Source organism: Urocampus carinirostris, chromosome 14, assembly GCF_059441175.1.
Source record: "Urocampus carinirostris isolate Australia breed hairy pipefish chromosome 14, RoL_Ucar_1.0, whole genome shotgun sequence".
Taxonomy (NCBI): domain Eukaryota; kingdom Metazoa; phylum Chordata; class Actinopteri; order Syngnathiformes; family Syngnathidae; genus Urocampus; species Urocampus carinirostris.
The window spans coordinates 18971716-18990010 of record NC_142362.1 but is presented as its reverse complement, the minus strand read 5'-3'; the positions used below and the strand labels follow the sequence as shown (position 1 = coordinate 18990010).

Below are 18295 nucleotides of genomic sequence, written 5' to 3'. Positions count from 1 at the left end.
TTCAAATAATGTATTGTTTACCAAATTGTTGGAATTAGTTATCTGACTCCATTAACATTCACCCAACAATGCGCGCTCGTTTCTTGATGGAAAAGATGGACAAGAGACCGGCATTTTCACATGGGGGCAGATTTAATTTCTTAAACAATTTAACTAAGTGAACTCCATCGAATATGGCTGAATTAGTGTCGCTCGAGTCTCTGTAAAGCCTCCTCTATCGTTCTCTAGCTTTCTTCTCTCGGCCCACGTTTTTCCACAAGCTGGTGTGCCGGCTCCTCCCATTGGCGTCCCAGGGAAGCCCCCCCTGGGCTTCACCACCTCTTCGCTGAAGGTCGTTGCGATGTCTGTCCTTGTGCGTCTGGCCTCCGTCAGCACTCACAGGAATTCTGTTATCAGAAATACGTCTGATGCATTCCACACAGCCTAACCTTTTAATGTACCCTGAAGAAAAACAGTCAGTGAATATCTTGCATTAAACTCAATAAATGTAACTTGTATTCAATCGTAAAAATCCTTTATAGTCAAATATATAAAATCCTTTAGTATGGATGTTAAAAGGGGACTGTATGAGAGTCTGATCGTGCCGACTGTTTTGTATAGTGCAGAGACTTGGAGCCTGAATGCAGATTTGAGAAGGAAATTAAATGTTTTTGAGATTAAGTGTTCGAGGAGTATGTTAGGAGTGACAAGATAGGATACATTGAGAAATGAAATTGTGAGAGACAGAACTGTAGTAGTAGTGGAACTGAGCAAGCGTCTGGATAAGAGAGTACTCGGTTGGTTTGGACACATGGATGAGGAGCGAATGTTGAAGAGGATCTAGAGAGCAGAAGTAAATGGAAGGAGACTAAGAGGAAGGCCGGTGTTATGAGTTCACTGCAGGAAAGAGGTCTAAATATTGTGGAAGCTAGAGCTCTTGTTGGTGATAGGAATGAGTGGAGAGGTATTGTGAAAGGATAGTGGGATCTTGGGACACGTTTTAAGGGATGGGCAGGCCACCTGTATGATGCGGCAAGGGTAAACCAGTGAAAGCTGTCGGGCCCTGCTGTTGAACAGAAGACTGTGTTGTGTCACCCTGACCCGAGTGACATGGCCGCTTTCTTGTGTCCCGTTTCATCTGGAGGGACGAAAGCATGACCAACTTGGGTGCCGAGGTGCTTAACTTGTTTGAGTGTTTGGGCATTAGGGTTGGCCATGGTCCAAGAAATTTTGCGAGTTTTTTGCTACTTTTTCCTTTCTTTGTTTTTGTGTATGTGTTTGGCTTGCTGTCGGTCACCCCTTCGAAGGATATGACCAGGGTAGATATATAGATGGAAATATTTTGACCAAAACACGCGGTGAGCACCCTCTTATTTTCTTTCTTTCTTCATTTCGTCTTTGAGTGAGCGGAGCTAGTGACGCACTTCCGCCCGTTTACGTCTCACATGCGAAGCGATGAATCGCAAAATGGACGGACGTAAACGCTGGAGTTCATACGACAACAGCGGAGAAAGTAGCGGCTACAGCGGTGGAGCTTCTTTCTCAAAGTACCCCAGAACGACCAGCGACAACAATTATGGAGATTATTATAGCGATTCGTACAATGATGACAGCAACTACTCCGGTTACGGGGGGCAGTCGTTTCCCAGTTACCCGCCGCCGAGCAGCGACCTAGGCCCAAGTCGGTTTTCCACTGACTCGGGTTTCGGCTTCCAGCGCTCTTCTTCCAATGACCTCGACCTCGGCCTTGGCAACGCTACTCAGCGAGCGCCCTGGAGCCAAAAGAAGGCGGAAGCGCCATGTTGTTGCCCGGCACACGAAGGTGAGTTATCGTGTTCTTTCGCTGATTGGCCGCCATGTTGGAAAATATGTCCGACATTCGAGAAGATGGACGTAAAGAGTTGACCTTTATTAGTGACGACGCCTTTTAAAATTGTATTTTTATTATGAACTTGAACGATATTTTGTCAAGTCATGTTTATTTGTACATCCCTTAATCACAAGGAGCCTCAAAGGGCTGCACAAAACAGATTATTGCATCTTTGTCATCTCCATTTGTCGTCATTTGCTGCTTTTTAATCTAACGCAAACTAGAGTGCGTACGTTTCGTAGATGCTCCCTTTGTTGGTAAATTCTCCCCTTTTTGCATATACAGTACCAAACCTCACATTGAATATTTGCTGTTAATGGTGTCAATACAATTGTTCAACCCCCCCCCCACTTTTGTGTTAACCTGTGTACTCAAACCGTAAAACAAACCAAAATACCATCAAAAACTGTAAAATCAAACATGCCCGGGGAAACTAAGTTACAAAAAATGCCAAAATGTTTGTAAATACTATTGTTTTTGATGGCCTTCGGGTTCTGGGAAGCTTTGTGGATATCATGTAATGTTTCACTTTACAATGAAATACAATTTCCAACTAATGAATTTTGCATCTGTGAATGTAGAATTTTGCTATCATTATGATATATTAACAATAAAGGTTTCCTTTGGATTTAATTTACAGGTCTCTGAGTCATGTATGCCAAGTACAATTAATATCTCTCCAAAATAAAATTTACAAAGGGTTCCAATTATCAGCAATAAAGTGACAGTTTTCAGACAAAAATGTTTTTACCCCAGGACAGAGGAAAAATAAATGTGTTAGTTTTCAGACGAGCGGAGCAAAATGTACATTCAATATCTTTAATTAACCTTTTTGCTATATGAATTTTGGTGGGGTCAATCCTGTGATTTAAAAAAAAAAATCAATTATATCCTACTTTGTTTCTTAGTAAATGGTAATAAGGGAACAACCAGACTCAATTGAACTTATAAGACCTTTACTTTGATAACGATTGAAAAAAAATGCCTGTCCAACAAACATAGTCGTCTCCACAGATGGTCTACAGATTTGAGATCCCTCATCACTTGGATATTTGAACAACAGGCATATACCAGGAGAGATTAACCAACAACTTTTGCACAGTCACAGAGTTAAACAAAATTGTATGTTTCAATTAGTTTATATAAGAGTATAGTTGACTAAACCTATTAAATAATTGAGACACCATTTTATTATTGCTGTTAAACCATTGTTGGATAAAAATAGATTTATGTTTGAATAAAATATCCCAATTCTTCCATACACAGCATTTAGCAGATAGAAATTGTGTTTGAAAACAAGGGACCAAGAAAATAAGACATTTATTGACATTTTCATCAATATTATAATTACAAGCTAAGAATTGTATGCCACCCATTGTAGACAGATTGTGGAAACGAATGATTTACCATATAGAGTAAGGATTTTTTTTTCTAATCAAGTGTAGTACCTTAATAGTTTTAAATGAACAATTTTAAAATACCAAAATAAATAAATTGTAATCCTCCCTTAGTGTAATCATTAAAAATAACAGATTTCCTAACATGGTGAGTTCTATTTTTCCATAAGAAATTGCATAGTATCTTGTCCATAAACGGATTGGGGGGCGTATGTTAAAGTTAAGTGATGTTTATTTGTATAGCCCTTAATCACAAGGAGTCGCAAAGGGCTGCACAAACACTTTATACACTATTATAACACCATCCCCTGATCTAAAACTTACATGAGGGCAAGGAAAAACTCAAAACTCCAGTATGAGGAAAATGAAGAAACCTTGAGAAGGAACCACATTTGAGGTAATCCCTCTTGTAGGAAGACCAGGCTGCAATGGATGTTGCATTAACAAACAATAAAGATACAAATCAGATATAGTCAAGTCATATTTATTTGTATAGACCTTAATCACAAAGTCTCAAAGGGATGCACAGACAACAGATCACTGCAAACCACAGACTATTATTACACCATCCCCTGATCTAAAACCTACAAGAGGGCAAGGAAAAACACAAAAACCTCAACATGAGGAAAATAAGAAACCTTAAGAAGACCTGACCACACAAGAGGTAATCCCCCTTCCAGGATGACCAGGCTGCAACGGATGTTGCAATAACAAATAATACATAGATATGGTCAACATGGTTTATAGGTTATTCATATGCTGTAGAATAGAAGTGTGTTTTAAGCCTAGATTTAAACAGTTCCACTGAGGTTGCAGATCGAATCTCAGTGGGCAGAGCATTACACAATGGAGTACGCTCTCGAACCTGCGGCTTTCTTCTTGCCTCTTGGGATCACTAGTAGACCAGCATTTTCAGAGCAAAGGCTCCGGACCGGAACATAGGGGGAATTAAATCTGAACGATATGAGGGAGCAAGTCCATTCATGATTTTGTATACTACCAACAGAACCTTAAAATCACATCTTAAGCTTACAAGGAGCCAATGCAGGTTAGCTGAAATCGGAGGAATGTGATCAAACTTTCTTGTCTTAGTTAATTGTCTCGCTGCGGCATTTTGTACCAGCTGCAGGCTCTTGATTTTGTACTTTGAGAGATCAGAGAGTAGTGCATTACAGTAATCAAGACGGGAGTTAGCAAACGCATGAATTACCATTTCTGCATCTGACTGAGACGGCATAGGGCGAATTTTAGCAATGTTGTGAAGATGGAAAAAAGCTGTCCAAGTAATATTCTTTACGTGTGTTTGAAAGGACAGATTGGGGTCAAATATGACACCTAAATTTTTGACTGAGTCACTCTGGGTGATATTACATTTGTCAATGTTCACAGCAGTTTTTGAGAATAAGTCACGGCATTTAGATGGACCAATAACTAACTTTTCGGAGTTGAGGCACAAGAAGTTGAGTGACATCCATTCTTTTATCTCAGTGAGGCAGGCCTCCAAATTTCCACAGTTTAGTGTGGCAGATTCCTCCATTGGAAGGTATAGTCGAGTATCATCTGCGTAGCAATGAAAACTGATATTTGCGAATAATATCACCTAATGGAAGCATGTAAATACTGAAAAGAAGGGGGCCAAGTACTGAACCCTTCGGAACACCGCAGGTAGCACTAAAGGGCTCAGATGTCATTTCACCATATCTAACACAGTGCGACCTATCCGAGAGGTAGCATCTGAACCATAAGAGGACGGTTCCTGAGAGACCAATCCATCTTTCCAACCGTTCTAGTAAGATATTATGGTCCACCGTGTCAAAGGCAGCACTAAGGTCCAGCAGCAGCAAGAGCGATGAAGCGCCGGAGCCCATTGCCAGTAGAAGATCCTTGGTTACCTTAATCAGGGCTGTCTCGGAGTGGTTTGCCCTGAATCCTGATTGCATAGATTCAAAAATATTTCAGCTGCTGTGTAACAACCTTTTCAAGTACTTTAGAAAGAAACGGTAGGTTTGACACAGGTCTATAATTACATAAGCTTTCTGGGTCAAGGTTTGGTCGTTTCAGTGTAGGTTTAATAACAGCGGACTTAAAAGCCGCTGGAACTACACCTGAGGAGAGTGATATGTTTATAATATTTAGAACTGAAGGTCCAAGGACCCCAAAAAGATCTTTAATCAGCTAACCTGGAAGCAGGTCGAACAGGCGCGTAGTCGGTTCGGCCGTATTTGCCACCTGTTTAAGATTATCAAGTGACAGATCACTAAATCAGGCATGCCTGGCTGTAGCAGCCTGATAACTAGCATGCCTACGTGGCGGCCACATTGGTCAGGTCAATAAATCATAACTTGCTCATTTTAAAACCGATTTTCATGCAGGCAACTTTTTTTGTCAAAGTCAAAACGTGCTGTAATTATGAAAAAGTAACTAAAAACTGAACATGCTTTATTTATTTTAAATTAAAAACGAACAATCCATTTATAAATAATTAAACAAATTACAATAAACTGCATTTTAAGTTTAACACTACACGGTACTCATTAAGGAGGTAGAGCGCTCGTCTTGGGATCAAGAGGTAGCAGGTTCGATTCCCGGCTCCTCCGTGTATATAGTTACCTTGCATGGGTGACGCTGCTATCAGTGTGAAGCACATTGTAAGCGCTTTGGGGGTCTTCACTGACTTGAAAAGCGCTATAGAAATGCAGACAATTTAACATTGAAAAAGCGAGCTAGAGGCAGTTGATGTCACACTTCTGTGTGTGGGAGTTCCTGTTGATATTTTTCAAAATAAAGTTCTCCAATTGGTGGAGTAAGTGATAATAGGCGGAAATCTCGTGATAGCGGGACAGTACCCTACACTAACGTTGAAGAATGTGCTAAAATTGGCGCCAGAACGCGTCAAATGTTGACAGTTTCTAGTTACGACATATTTCTTAATATACAGAAACGCCTTATTTTCGATGAATGAATGGGCTTTATTGTCATTATACAATAGTACGGAGACATTAGAGGGCATCTTCCTCCTGACCAATTCAGGTTACTAATCAGGTCAAAATATTGTCACATTTTATACGTTTTAAAACGGAACAGCAAATGAGTTGAACCCACCTTAAAATATGAGAAGAAAAATAACCCATATGTGATTTATTTTGCAGGAAACGCTTGTGCCACCTTGGCAGCTGCCCTGCCAGTCCTGCTGAACGAGTTAGCGACAAATAGCGACATAATCCCTAAATCACTCCTGGGCCCAGTCCAGAAAGCTGTGGCCAAGCACGCTTTTGGAAACCAAGGTTTTGGGGCCAAACCTTGGCAGACGAAGAAGAAGCAGCAGCCTGTCAAATGTTCTGTCTGCCAGATCAGCTTTAACTCTGAGGTAAAATATGTGATCAAATACAAATCAATTCAAATACTTATCCATTATATATTTAACAAATTGAAAGTCAACTCTGAGGTCAGTCGGGACACGCCCGCTAAGCTCCAGACGTCTGTTTGGACTAGTGACGGGAGTCTTAGTCTTTTTTAACATGTTTTTAAGAGAACCAGCTCTTTCAGCTCCCGAACCCAACTTCAATTGTTTGGGTGTCCCTCAGTTTTAACGATATATTACCAATTATTATGAAACATGATTTCAGCGAGCTCTGTTGTGGGCAAAGAGCTAGACAGCCTAACAACAGTAGCTGAGAGGCGGGCACTGAAAAAGCTGCGGTCAATCATGGACAATCCATCGCATCCACTACACAGCATTATCTCCAGACAGAAGAGCAGTTTCTGCGACAGACTGCTGTCACTGTCTTGTACTACGGACAGACTGAAGAGATCTTTTCTTCCTCATGCCATGAGGCCCCTTAACTCTACCCGGCAGAGTAAAAGCCCACAGTAAACCACACCACCTACATTGCATATTACCGAATCTTACTGCAATATGTATTCTGTGTAGCACTATTTAGTTATTCTATATAACACGCTACAGTGGACATAAGCACGTCACACTGGGTATTTGTATATTGTATTCTTTTTGCTTTATTATTGTATTGTTCTCAGCTCAGGGATGCTGCTGGAAATGTGAATTTCCCTTCGGGGATGAATAAAGTATCCATCCATCCATCCATTATTCATTTAAAAAATATATTATACTACAAAATTATAACAGCATTTATTTGCGTTTGCTAAAGTCCAATTACTATTTCGAAAGGAGCTAGCTCCCGTCGTTCACTTTGAAGAGCTGGCTAATAGAGCTGTTATGTTTGCAAATCACACGTAACTAGTCTAGTAGGGAGCTGGCTCTTGTCGTTCACTTAAACTATTATGTTGTGTTGGGGTCTCCAGTGAGCTGTTTCAAGGTTGTAAAATGTAATAACTGATGCGTCTCAGGGGCCATAAAATCAAAGTACAATGGCAATATATGGTTATGGATGCAAATTATGTGCGTTAGATGTTGTATTAGCCACATTAAGTGATACTCCTTTCTTTTTGGTGGCCAGGACTGAGTTAAACCCTGGGTCAAAGTTGACCTGCTAACAACTGTTAGTGGTGACAATTCCTAATACAACATGAGGTTTAATTAAAATGGGCGTTACATTTTCCAACGACGCATCATTTTCATTGACTGCCGATGTGCGTGTAGGATCAGGCCCAGGCGCACTACCGAGGCAGCCGCCACACCAAGAAGGTAAAGATGCAGCAGGTGAAGACGCAGGTCAGCAAAAACCCGGCCGTCCTCGCTGGACCCGCCCCCAAAAAAGGTTGGCCTCTTCTCCTGAAGGGTTTTATTGCGCATGTCCCCCCCCCATTCGCATTTCCACACTCTTTCTTTTCTTTTTGTCTCTGCAGGATTGACCACGCCCACCGGCGATGCTGAGAAGTTCTACTGCGCCGTTTGCAAAGTCTCTGTCAACTCGCACTCCCAACTGGAGGCCCATTATTTGGGTGAGCGCATAATATGGTCGCCTTTTATTTCCAAGATGCTAGGGCTGCAACCAACCACTATTTTACCATTAGTCAAATAATTGGATCATATTATTGTTTTTCTTAAATTTAGCTTAAAGTTGATATCATGATGTGGCGAATGATAATGAACACAAGTAAAAAGGGTACAATAAAAAATACACTTTTTATTGAAGATACTATGGGTGCGTACCAAAATAAAAAAATGCCCCTATCTAGAACCAATTAGGCACAGTGTTCCGTCAGTAGACGTGAATCCATAAGTAAACCTCTGTCTATTTAAAAAAAAAAAAACCTGCTCAACCCATCCAAACTTTCCAATGCATTGTTATTTTACTTAAAATAAAAGTGACGTACATGTTGTTTAAGGCCATACAAAAAAAATAATAATGGTACCTGGGTGTCTTTGCAGAGGTAAAGAGAAACTATAGCTCCTTTCTTTTATGGATAACAAATCTGACAGCGAAGTTTCCATGTTTCGGTAAACATTTTCTTTAAAGAAAACTAAAAATAGAGCAAAAAGACTTTAAAATCAATACAACAATCATTTAAATGAGTGTTTGTATGCCATTTCTGTCACTTTCCTGTCTGAGGAGTTCAATCCATTGCTTTAACCAAATATTGTTTGTTAGTTTTCCCTTTTCGGGCTTTCGTCACTTGCTTATCCTGAGGTGCCATGTCTTATCTCCTTTTTGAACAATGTTCACTATGTTGTTATACAATAAGGACAACTCTTGTTCTTATCCATTTAATGAATTAAAAAAAATGTATTTCATTGATCTTTCATAAAGAACAAACTTCTCTTTTTGAAAAGAGAACAGATCACTGGGAGTTGAACTTTTGTATACTATATTACCCTTGTTAAAGATTTCTTCGATAGCAACTTTGCCAGTTTTTTGGCTAACTTTTTAGAATCTCGAAAACAGCAAAAATACTGTAAACCTATTCAACAAAATTGACCACCATTCTTATTTGGCATAACAATAAAACAGATGGCGTGACAGCAATAGATTTACTACATGAATGACTATGAAATGACTTTCAGTCAACAGTTTAAGGAAATTGCAGTATAGCCCATATATACAATTGAATTGCAAGATAATTAAAATATCAAGAAGTTCCTTTGATGTGCAATAAAACTCATTAGTTTTTTTCACACAATTGTCTCTAGAAGTGCCAAATGTATCTCTGGGGATAATCTTAGCCTGGTTATTCGGCTGGTCTGGAGCAGGCTTGCTTTAAAGAATATATCACCATAGTAACTGAGCCAAGCTAAATTTAACCTGCATTCATGCAACCGACTGAGGCTAAATAGAATAGAATATAATTTACTTTTATATTCATTCTTTGTAACAATGCACACAGAACGAAATGTCGGTACACCTGACCCGTACAGTTAAACTCAAGCGAGCCGATGCAGCCGCAGCCAAACAGGGCGCAGCCATTTTAGTCATTAGGTGACCAAATCCCCCAATTCCAACCCTTAATGCTGAGCGCCAAGCAGGGAGGCAATGAGTACCAATGTTGTAAGTCTTAGGTATGACTCGGCCGAGGCTTGAACCAGCGACCTCCCAGTCCCTACCATCTAGGCTACCGAGCTAACAAACATTTCCAGGCTTAATCCCTTATCTTGGTTTTGTGTAACACCCCAAAGTGTATGCGTGTGTGGTGCCTCCTACAGATGACTGAAACACAGTGCTGGTCAACAGACCCCTCAGTATTTGTTTGGCTTGTAAAATGTACCAGGTCTTTTTTTTGTTTATTCTCACCTTTTAACCCATGACCCACTCTCATGCCTGAGTATCCGTTTTTGTTGTTAACTAATCTTTGCAGCCCTACAAAATACCGTGGATCTGCGTGACTTTTTGGGCGGGTGTTTCAAACAAAAACGTTTATTGTTCCGGCAGGTTCCAAGCACAAAAATAAGATGGAGGGCGGCGGTGCTTCGGCCTCACAAAAATCCATGGCCAAAGTCAGCATCGCGTTCGTCCCAGCGGGGGCAAAAACTGCTCAACCCATTCAAACTTTCCAGTGCCAAACCTGCAACATCAACGTCAACTCTGAAATTCAACTCAATCAGGTAAGGCGTTGTTAGCTTGCGGCTACGCTAGCGACGTCTGATTTTGCCCCTTTTCGCTTGCAGCACCTCGCTAGCCAGAGGCACAAAGACCGCGAGGCCGGCAAACCTGTCAAGCCCAAGTTCGGAAAAAGTCAACCTATGGTCAGTCCGCCTTTGGCAGTGTGCTAATGTAGCATACTTTGGAGGTCAATAAACTATTTTTTTGAGTAATCGCCTGTTGGAGGACCACTGAAGTTTTTAGATCAGGCATGGCAAAACTCCGTTTGGCTCCGGGGTCTGGATCTAGACTTTTTTTTTTCTTCAGGTGGGCAGAATCAATGAGAAAATGTCAACGCCAAATACTTAGCTTTATTTTTCAATACAATGCTTTATCATTGAGCCTACATTTTTAGCATACCCTACAAATTATAATCATTGATGAAAATGGATCTTTTCCAAGCACAACATATTTATTCACAAACAATAGAAAACAATATTTTCATGTTTGGCATTGAATGTGTTAAAAATGATTATTTGTTTAACAGTTGAGCAGATGTAGCTTTACATCCGTACCAACTCACCGCAAACATAAACAAACTCAAGTGGAGGCTATGAATGATATGCTTGCCTCAATCGTCATACTGCTTTGAAATGAATAAAATAGGGGTTTAGCAGTGAAAACGCACTAACATCAAATCAAACTACTTGGCTGGGCCTACTGAAGCTTAGAAAACATTGCACTATATTTTTTTTTTTTTTTTTGACATAAAACTAGACTGGACTTCAGCTCTTTTACACCATTACTGCCCTCTAGCGGCAGGAAGGAGCATTTGAGTAAACAAAGAGGAAGAAACCATTTGCTTTAAGGTGGGGTAGATAGTTTAAGGTGTCCTTAATAAGTTTAAAATTCCTCTATTAGGTATGTGTTAACGATGACCAACTTAGCCTTTACTAAAAAAAATCTTAACCACGCCTATCAGATTTGATCTTACTTTTACAGTTGCTGTTCTGGCCACCGAGCTCATTATGCTGGAGGGGGGAGGGGTAGGTGTTGAGGGGAGAACGATTTTACGTGCGTGCTGATGGTTTTTTTCTACAATAAAAATGGTTAAAGTAAGAAAAGAACTGTTTCAAGTACATTCCATATGCCTACACAAACCTAAAGAAAGGTGACAATGGAAGCTTTTTTAAGCTCCTCTATGAATTTCACTTACTTGCAGGCGCAACAAAAGGAGCTGCAATGATGATTTCACCCAGAAACTGCCGTCAGCAAGTACAATATTTTGAAGTCACGCACACAACCTTTAAGCTTTCGTTGGGAAAACTTTTGGGTAACAGTTTGGCATTTGGTCGTTTGTAAAACCAGATCAATATTCCCCAGATCATTTCTATTCATAATCCCTTTAATTGACAGGAAGTTCCTTGGTCAGGCAGTTGAACCGGTCTAGAGGAGGTCGGGGGAAATTGTCAAACACCCAAAAAAATGATAACAGGAGACGGTATTAAGCAGGAAAAATCGCTTTTCTAGGCGGAAAATTGCGCGTAGCAATCACGGAGTCCCTATGGACTTACTGGGATTGAAATCAGTGTTTGCCAGTGAGACCAAACTGGATGTGACAAAAGGGCAGTTCATTTCTTTTTTCTCGCATGTCAACTACTGGCGGCATGTCTTAGCGGTTTATGCTAAAATCTTGCCCAAGGGAACAACGTAAGCAGTACCCAGATCTGTAAAATTAAATAACATTTTTAAAAAGAGAAATGTCTGAAAAAGGTTGGACAGCTTTGATGGCCTCATCCCCAGGAAGCATTATATTGTAAATTGAGTCAACTTTTGATAAATAAGTCATTAACCAGAAGTAGTGATTTGTTCATTGGAACATTAACTTAAAATTAATCATTCGACACAATTCTGAAGGCAAATATTTTGACATCATTCATTGACATATTAACAGTCCAAACCTAAAACGTTCTTTTATTAAATTATTATTTTTTTTTGTTATCTGGAATCTAGCAGACGAGGAGAGAAAAGGGGACAGGGGGCTATGTCCAAAGTCATAAAATTCGCAACACTAACATAACAGGTTCAGATAGGATGTAATAGAATTGTCATCGATATCAACGTGATAAAACATTGTATGAAATAAGATTAAACATGGCACTCCAGGGTAATAGGAAGCAGAAACATGTAATAATGTTATCAGGGGGGACAATACTAATATTCTGTTTTGTTAAGGGTAGTGATATCCCTCTGGGAATAAACACTTTGTGGTTGTTTGTCCTTGTTTTAAGGGACCTGCAGAGCCCAGAACTGGACATTTGTTTTTTTTTTTGTGGCTGAAAACACTCTGCATGTCGACGTTAGCATAATGCTAACGGTTTTGTAGCATTGAATTGGTACCCTGAGCTGTTTTATTTTGAGCTTGCAAGACGGGCATTCAGATGTTAGCAGGCTTCTTGGTTGACGGTTTGCCGTTACGGCAACGCTTTCTTTTCAGGAGGTGAGCACATCCTCTGATTCGTCGGTGGCATCACTGGCAGTCAACACGGGGCTCTCGGCCTAACGGAGACCGATGAGCTGTCTAGTCCGGTATGGTTGGGGGGCAGAAGTTCCACCTCTTCGTATTCCTGGATTTATTAGGATTTCTTACTTTAGTTTTCATTTAAAGGGACCAATCTGAGGGGAACAGAAGGTCTTAGAGCGTCATCCCAAATTGAAGAAGACCCCCCCCCCTTTCTTTTTTTTTTTTTAAACATTAGTGCTAGCGTCAGGGCTAGGCCATGACCGAGTTTTTGTGGTCTTTCTTAGCCCTACATCTATTTTCAAATTAAGAATTACCCCTAACAAGTCCGTGTTTTTTGTTTGCCTAACTGTGTTAGAGTATTGTTACTATGAATATTATCATGATTGGTTGTTGTTTGAAGCGCTTGACCCAAACAAAAACTCTCTGTTCATTGTTAAGTGACGATGGAGATTTTTGTCACATTACATGTTCATTAAAAATTGATGTGTGCTGATCAGCTGTTCTTTAGGAGCCGTCTTTAAAAAAATAATCTCATTTTTAAACAATCATTTGAAAACCAGGCTGTACTTACCCAAGACACACCACAGGAAATGGTGACCCTACAGCCCTAGTGGTTAAGGGATCCAAACATTTGAACTCCACGTTTGATATAAAAAATCTCATTTGAAAGTTCTAAGTGAGTTTGAACCCCTAAATGCAGTTTAAAGCTCTAGTTTGATCTTAAAACCCAAATTGGAACCTTTGGCTTGCAGTAAATTTCTACTTTAAAAGCCAAAGCTGGTTTAAAACCCGAGTTTGACCACCAAACAGTTTAAAACCCTAATATAAAGCAAACATCTCTGTTGGGAATCCTATCAGTACTCTGAAACCATAATTTTGAACCAAAACTCTGACAATGTGTTAAAACCCTCGCATAAAGTCAGAACTTTATTCAATTCATTTGGGCCCCTTCAGGAAATTCTGGGGGGTACAGTCAGTTCTATTGCAGCAGAGCATGTACCAAATGACCCATTGACTGTACCTGGTAATTCCAAGCGGTCTCCCATCCAAGTACTAACCAGGCCAGGCCCTGCCTAGCTTCCCGAGGTCGGGAATTCTCAGGGAAAAATGGCCGTAAATCTTAGTTGGGAACCCTATTAACGCTTTAAAACCCTAATCTGGAACCAACCTGAATCCAAACATTAAGCACACAGCACAACAAGGCGTGAGTTGCTGGGCCATGCAACCCTTCATCAGCAGAGAGGTTCGACAGCATACACTGGTTTACTCCCTCAGCATCGTATGCGTCGATATGTGATTCTTAGCCATCCTTTGCCATTCACATCTATCCCTAGCACGAACCCTTGCATCCGTTACATTATCCCGGCTCACATTCAGAGCAAGTTTTTAGGCCTCCTTCTCAATTTATTTCCCACCAATTCTGCACCACATACTCTTAGTCAAACAGCCATCATCCATTCTTTCCAAATGTTCTAAACCTCACTAAAAAAATGTCATTAACCCTCTCGGCAAGGTCTCTCACCACACCAGTTCGTCTCCTTACTTCCTCGTTCCTTAACCTTTCCAGTTGTGTCACTCCACACATACTTGGCAAACATCTAATTTCAAAGATATTTAACATCTTACACTTAGCAACTCTCAAGCCCCACTCCTCTGGGGCTTACATCACTGTTGATACCACCACACCTTCATACAATCTATTTGCAGATCTCTTCATTTCAACAATCCGTTCAGAACACCCTTTACCTTGCACCCTTCACCTACCCTCTTGTTATCCTCCTCCAAACTACTACCTGCTGCCACATACGAACCATCAACCTGCAACTTGACACAATTCACCATCTAATCCACATACTTCACCACCTCTTCGATACCTCATTACCTTAATCTTGTCAGCATTCAGCTTAAGCTTTCTTCTCTTACAAGCTATTAACATACACTACCAAAGCACTTAGTCCTGCTGCAGAGTCACCCACCAAAGCAGTAACATCTGGAAGCAATTGCTGACTTACATGCAACCCACTCTCTCAAACTACCTGCTTTCCCTGCTCGTACCTGTGCCTCTTGCATCACTCCATCCATTTACAAATTTAACAGCCAAGGTGACATAACACACCATTGCCGGAAACCACTCCCTCACTTCACTCTCACACAAGCTCTACTATCTCCATACAAGCTTAGCACAGCATGCAGCAACCGGCCACCCACCCCATATATCCTCAACACTTGCCATAATGTGTCCCGATCTATCTTGTCATACGCTTTCTCTCAATCAATAAATGCCCAATATACCGCGTTTTCACGACTATAAGGGGCACCTAAAAGCCTTTATTCTTTTCAAAAGCTGACCATGTGCCTTATAATACAGTGCGCCTTATATATGGATCAATATTGAGTCACAAGGTCTCGCAACTAATGCAAGCAGCCGCCGACTAGATTTTCTCCCTTAGGCGAAGTAGTCCGCGGTGTATGCTAGGATATATATACCGGTGTTTCATTTCCTAACCAACGTGTGAATTATCATTTGAATCGGTCATTATTGGCTAAAGTTATTCAGAGGTAAAGGAGGCGGGTCCTTTTTAGCATGTACAGGCTCGCATTAGCTAAAGCGGGGCAGAACAAAGCCTGCATTTGGACAAAAAAGATGAATGTTAATCACATGTTAGGTTGCTCTACGGCATGGAGAAAACATTTTTCACTATTCTGTATTTGTAAACAACAATTATGTGGCAGCTACCAACAAGCAACATCCATCAATGCAGATGCTTCTCGGCGGATTTTTTCTTTTATTTGTTGGCATTATTGCATGTTTTGGAGTGTGAAAATATTTTACACGGTTGGATTTACTACATTCATGGATGTAAGAGGACCATGGTTGCGTATTATAATTGAACGTGATGGCTGCAAAACAACTTTGGTGAGCTACCCCGGCTTTATATTTTCCCGGTATTTTGTTTCAGACTTATCTTGATGTTTCTGTGATGAGTCTAGTTTTAAATTTAATCTAATTTAAAGTACGCACAGTAAGGAACCACGTTTCCCTGCACAATGAAATTCTTACTTTGCTATCCACACAGCGAAAAATAAATAGAAACTAAGAAATAGTTGGAATTTCTTGAATCCCAACAGGTTAACCTTCCCAATGATATGTGGAATGGCGCATTTGAGTGATTAGTGACAACGTACAGACACCGTGTCCGTACGTGTCTGAGACACGTATTTGCTTCTTTGCGAGCCATCGGAACGTAAGGGGGTTAATAGGTTTAACTGAACTATCTGACTGTTTTGTCGATGTTTCCACTGTAGGGCCTTATACTCCAGTGCGCCTTATGTATGGAAAATATAGGACAAAAAACTTATTTTTGGGCATGCGCCTTATGACCTGGTGCACCTTAAAGTCGTGAAAATATGGTGCCTCTCTTCCCCACATACTCCTTCTGTCTTATCCTTCATTTTTCCAATCAAAATCCTGCCATGAAGCTTTTTCAGCACACTTAACAGACGTATACCTCTTGGGATTACTACACACCAGCCTGTCACCTTTCCCTTTGTAGAAGGGAACCACACATGCACTACGCCAGTCATCTGGTACCACTCCAAGCACAACATATTCAACCTTACGATCCACTCATCCATTATCTGCACCGCTTATCGTCAGGAGGGTGCTAGGTAGCCCATCCTAGCAATCTTTTGGCAATCGGCAGAAGACACCCCACAGAGACCCATGAACCACCTTCTCTGGACAATTTGGACCGGCCAATTAATCCTTTTTGGAATGTGGGAGAAAACCGGAGTGCCCGGAGGAAACCCCACACAAGCATGGGGAGAACATGCAAACTACGCACAAGAAGGCTGGTACCTCAGAACTGCCGCTGACGCGCTTACCACTCATGTACTGCGCACCGCCTTTGTTTCCATTAATAAAAAAAAATCTTTGTTGTCTTTTCTCTACACCATTCTTTGTTTACGTAAACAAATACAGACGCTGCTCTACTTACGAACGAGAGAGCCCAAATGAGCAAGATGAGATTGCTCTTTTTAAAGAAAAAAATTCCTGGATAAAAATTGTGTACGGCGCACACAATGTGAAATGATCAACACCACATAAAATTCAAGGAAGATGTATAAGTTGACAGGTGTGCGATCTTCGTGACTCCTTGCAACCACCCTACCACCTTCCTCTGCAGCATGCGCATATATTCGTTATTGCACTCATAATAAACTCACATTTTAGGTTGTTGACTTCCTCCTGTGTGGTAGAGAGTGACTGAAAAAAGGTGATTCAATTATTTTCTCAACCGCATCAAGCTTTCTTATTCCATTGTAATTTCGAAAGAAACGTCTTGCCTCTTTACACTTTACACCAACCTTGTCGAATGGATGGACGGGATGATAAATGAAAATGGCAGAGTTCTTAGCGCACGACAGATACAGTACACGTAGTATGTTAACACACAAACTAGGAAGTAGAAGCGGGATTTCTTCGGAATGGATGCTGGGTCTCACAGCGCCACACGGCGGAAAGAAGCACTACAGTAACGTCTTGTACTCGTATAAAGGTGCACACATCACAAAATTTAACTTACAGCAATGTCCGGATATTTTTGACATCCCGAAGAAAATGTCAGTATCTACCGTTTTTCATTAAGTCGTAGGTAGGAGAGTGTCTTTACATCAAATAACACATTTACAAATAACTTAAATTTTAGAATCAAAATTGCGCACTAGGATGATGAATGTGAAGCAACATGTTTCCATTGTCGAAAAATGTTTTTGATCAAAATGATAGTGGAACTTTCAAAGATACAACAGCTAAACCAAGATCATTACCTCTGTGTACCAACATTTTCCGTTTCCATCCTCCATATTGATTAAACTTTCGGTAAACTAAACCCCCTTGGAAAAGCAAGTTAGAAATTAATAAAAGACATCATAAACATAACAAGTGCTGGTAGCCAGTCTTTTATTATTGCTCACTCCGGGCAGAACTTGCACATCAGAACGTAAAAGACAGACAGGACCTACGATTAGCATGACATTGCTTGGAATTGAAAAAAACAAATCGCTCCTTTTCTTCATTGTTTCCACTGGTGACGGTGTGATTCTCCAAGGACCAAAAACCCGAAGCAGGCGAATTTTGGTGAGTTTTTTTCTCGTTCTGTTTGATGTGTCAAAAGGTTGCTCTGGTCCATTAAGAACACATTGCTCATGGTAACAGATAATAAAAGCTTTTAAGATCTCCTTTTTATATTTGTCTGTTTATATGTCCTTGGGCAAGACACTGAATCCCTGATGCCTCTGATAGCAGGTGGTTGCCTTGCATGGCTGACACTGCTATTGGTTGGTTAGTGTGTGTAAAAGGGAAAGTGTGGAGCACATTGTAAAGCGCTTTGGGAGGTCTGCATTGACTTGAAAAGTGCTATATAAATGCAGACCATTTACATTGATATTTTTACATTATTACTTGACTTGTATATGTTCTGCGTAAATGCACAAGTTATTGCAACTAGCTTAGTCCACGAGTAGTCGA

General features: G+C 40.6%; 1 protein-coding gene across 2 annotated transcripts; it reads left to right on the top strand.

The window, feature by feature from the left end:
* The first annotated feature begins 1329 nt into the window (after positions 1-1329).
* znf385b (zinc finger protein 385B) lies at positions 1330-13261 on the top strand. 2 transcript variants are annotated; one of them, XM_088353555.1, is made up of 8 exons: positions 1330-1801; positions 6396-6613; positions 7865-7982; positions 8071-8166; positions 10092-10264; positions 10328-10405; positions 12739-12830; positions 12910-13261. In XM_088353555.1, exons 1-7 carry the CDS (start codon positions 1435-1437, stop codon positions 12802-12804), a joined length of 1116 nt encoding a protein of 371 aa, XP_088209681.1. In that variant the 5' UTR covers positions 1330-1434; the 3' UTR covers positions 12805-12830; positions 12910-13261. The 2 variants fall into 2 exon arrangements, with proteins under 2 accessions (XP_088209681.1, XP_088209680.1); XM_088353554.1 differs by having other exon boundaries at positions 1332-1801; positions 12739-13261.
* The last annotated feature ends 5034 nt before the right edge of the window (positions 13262-18295 follow it).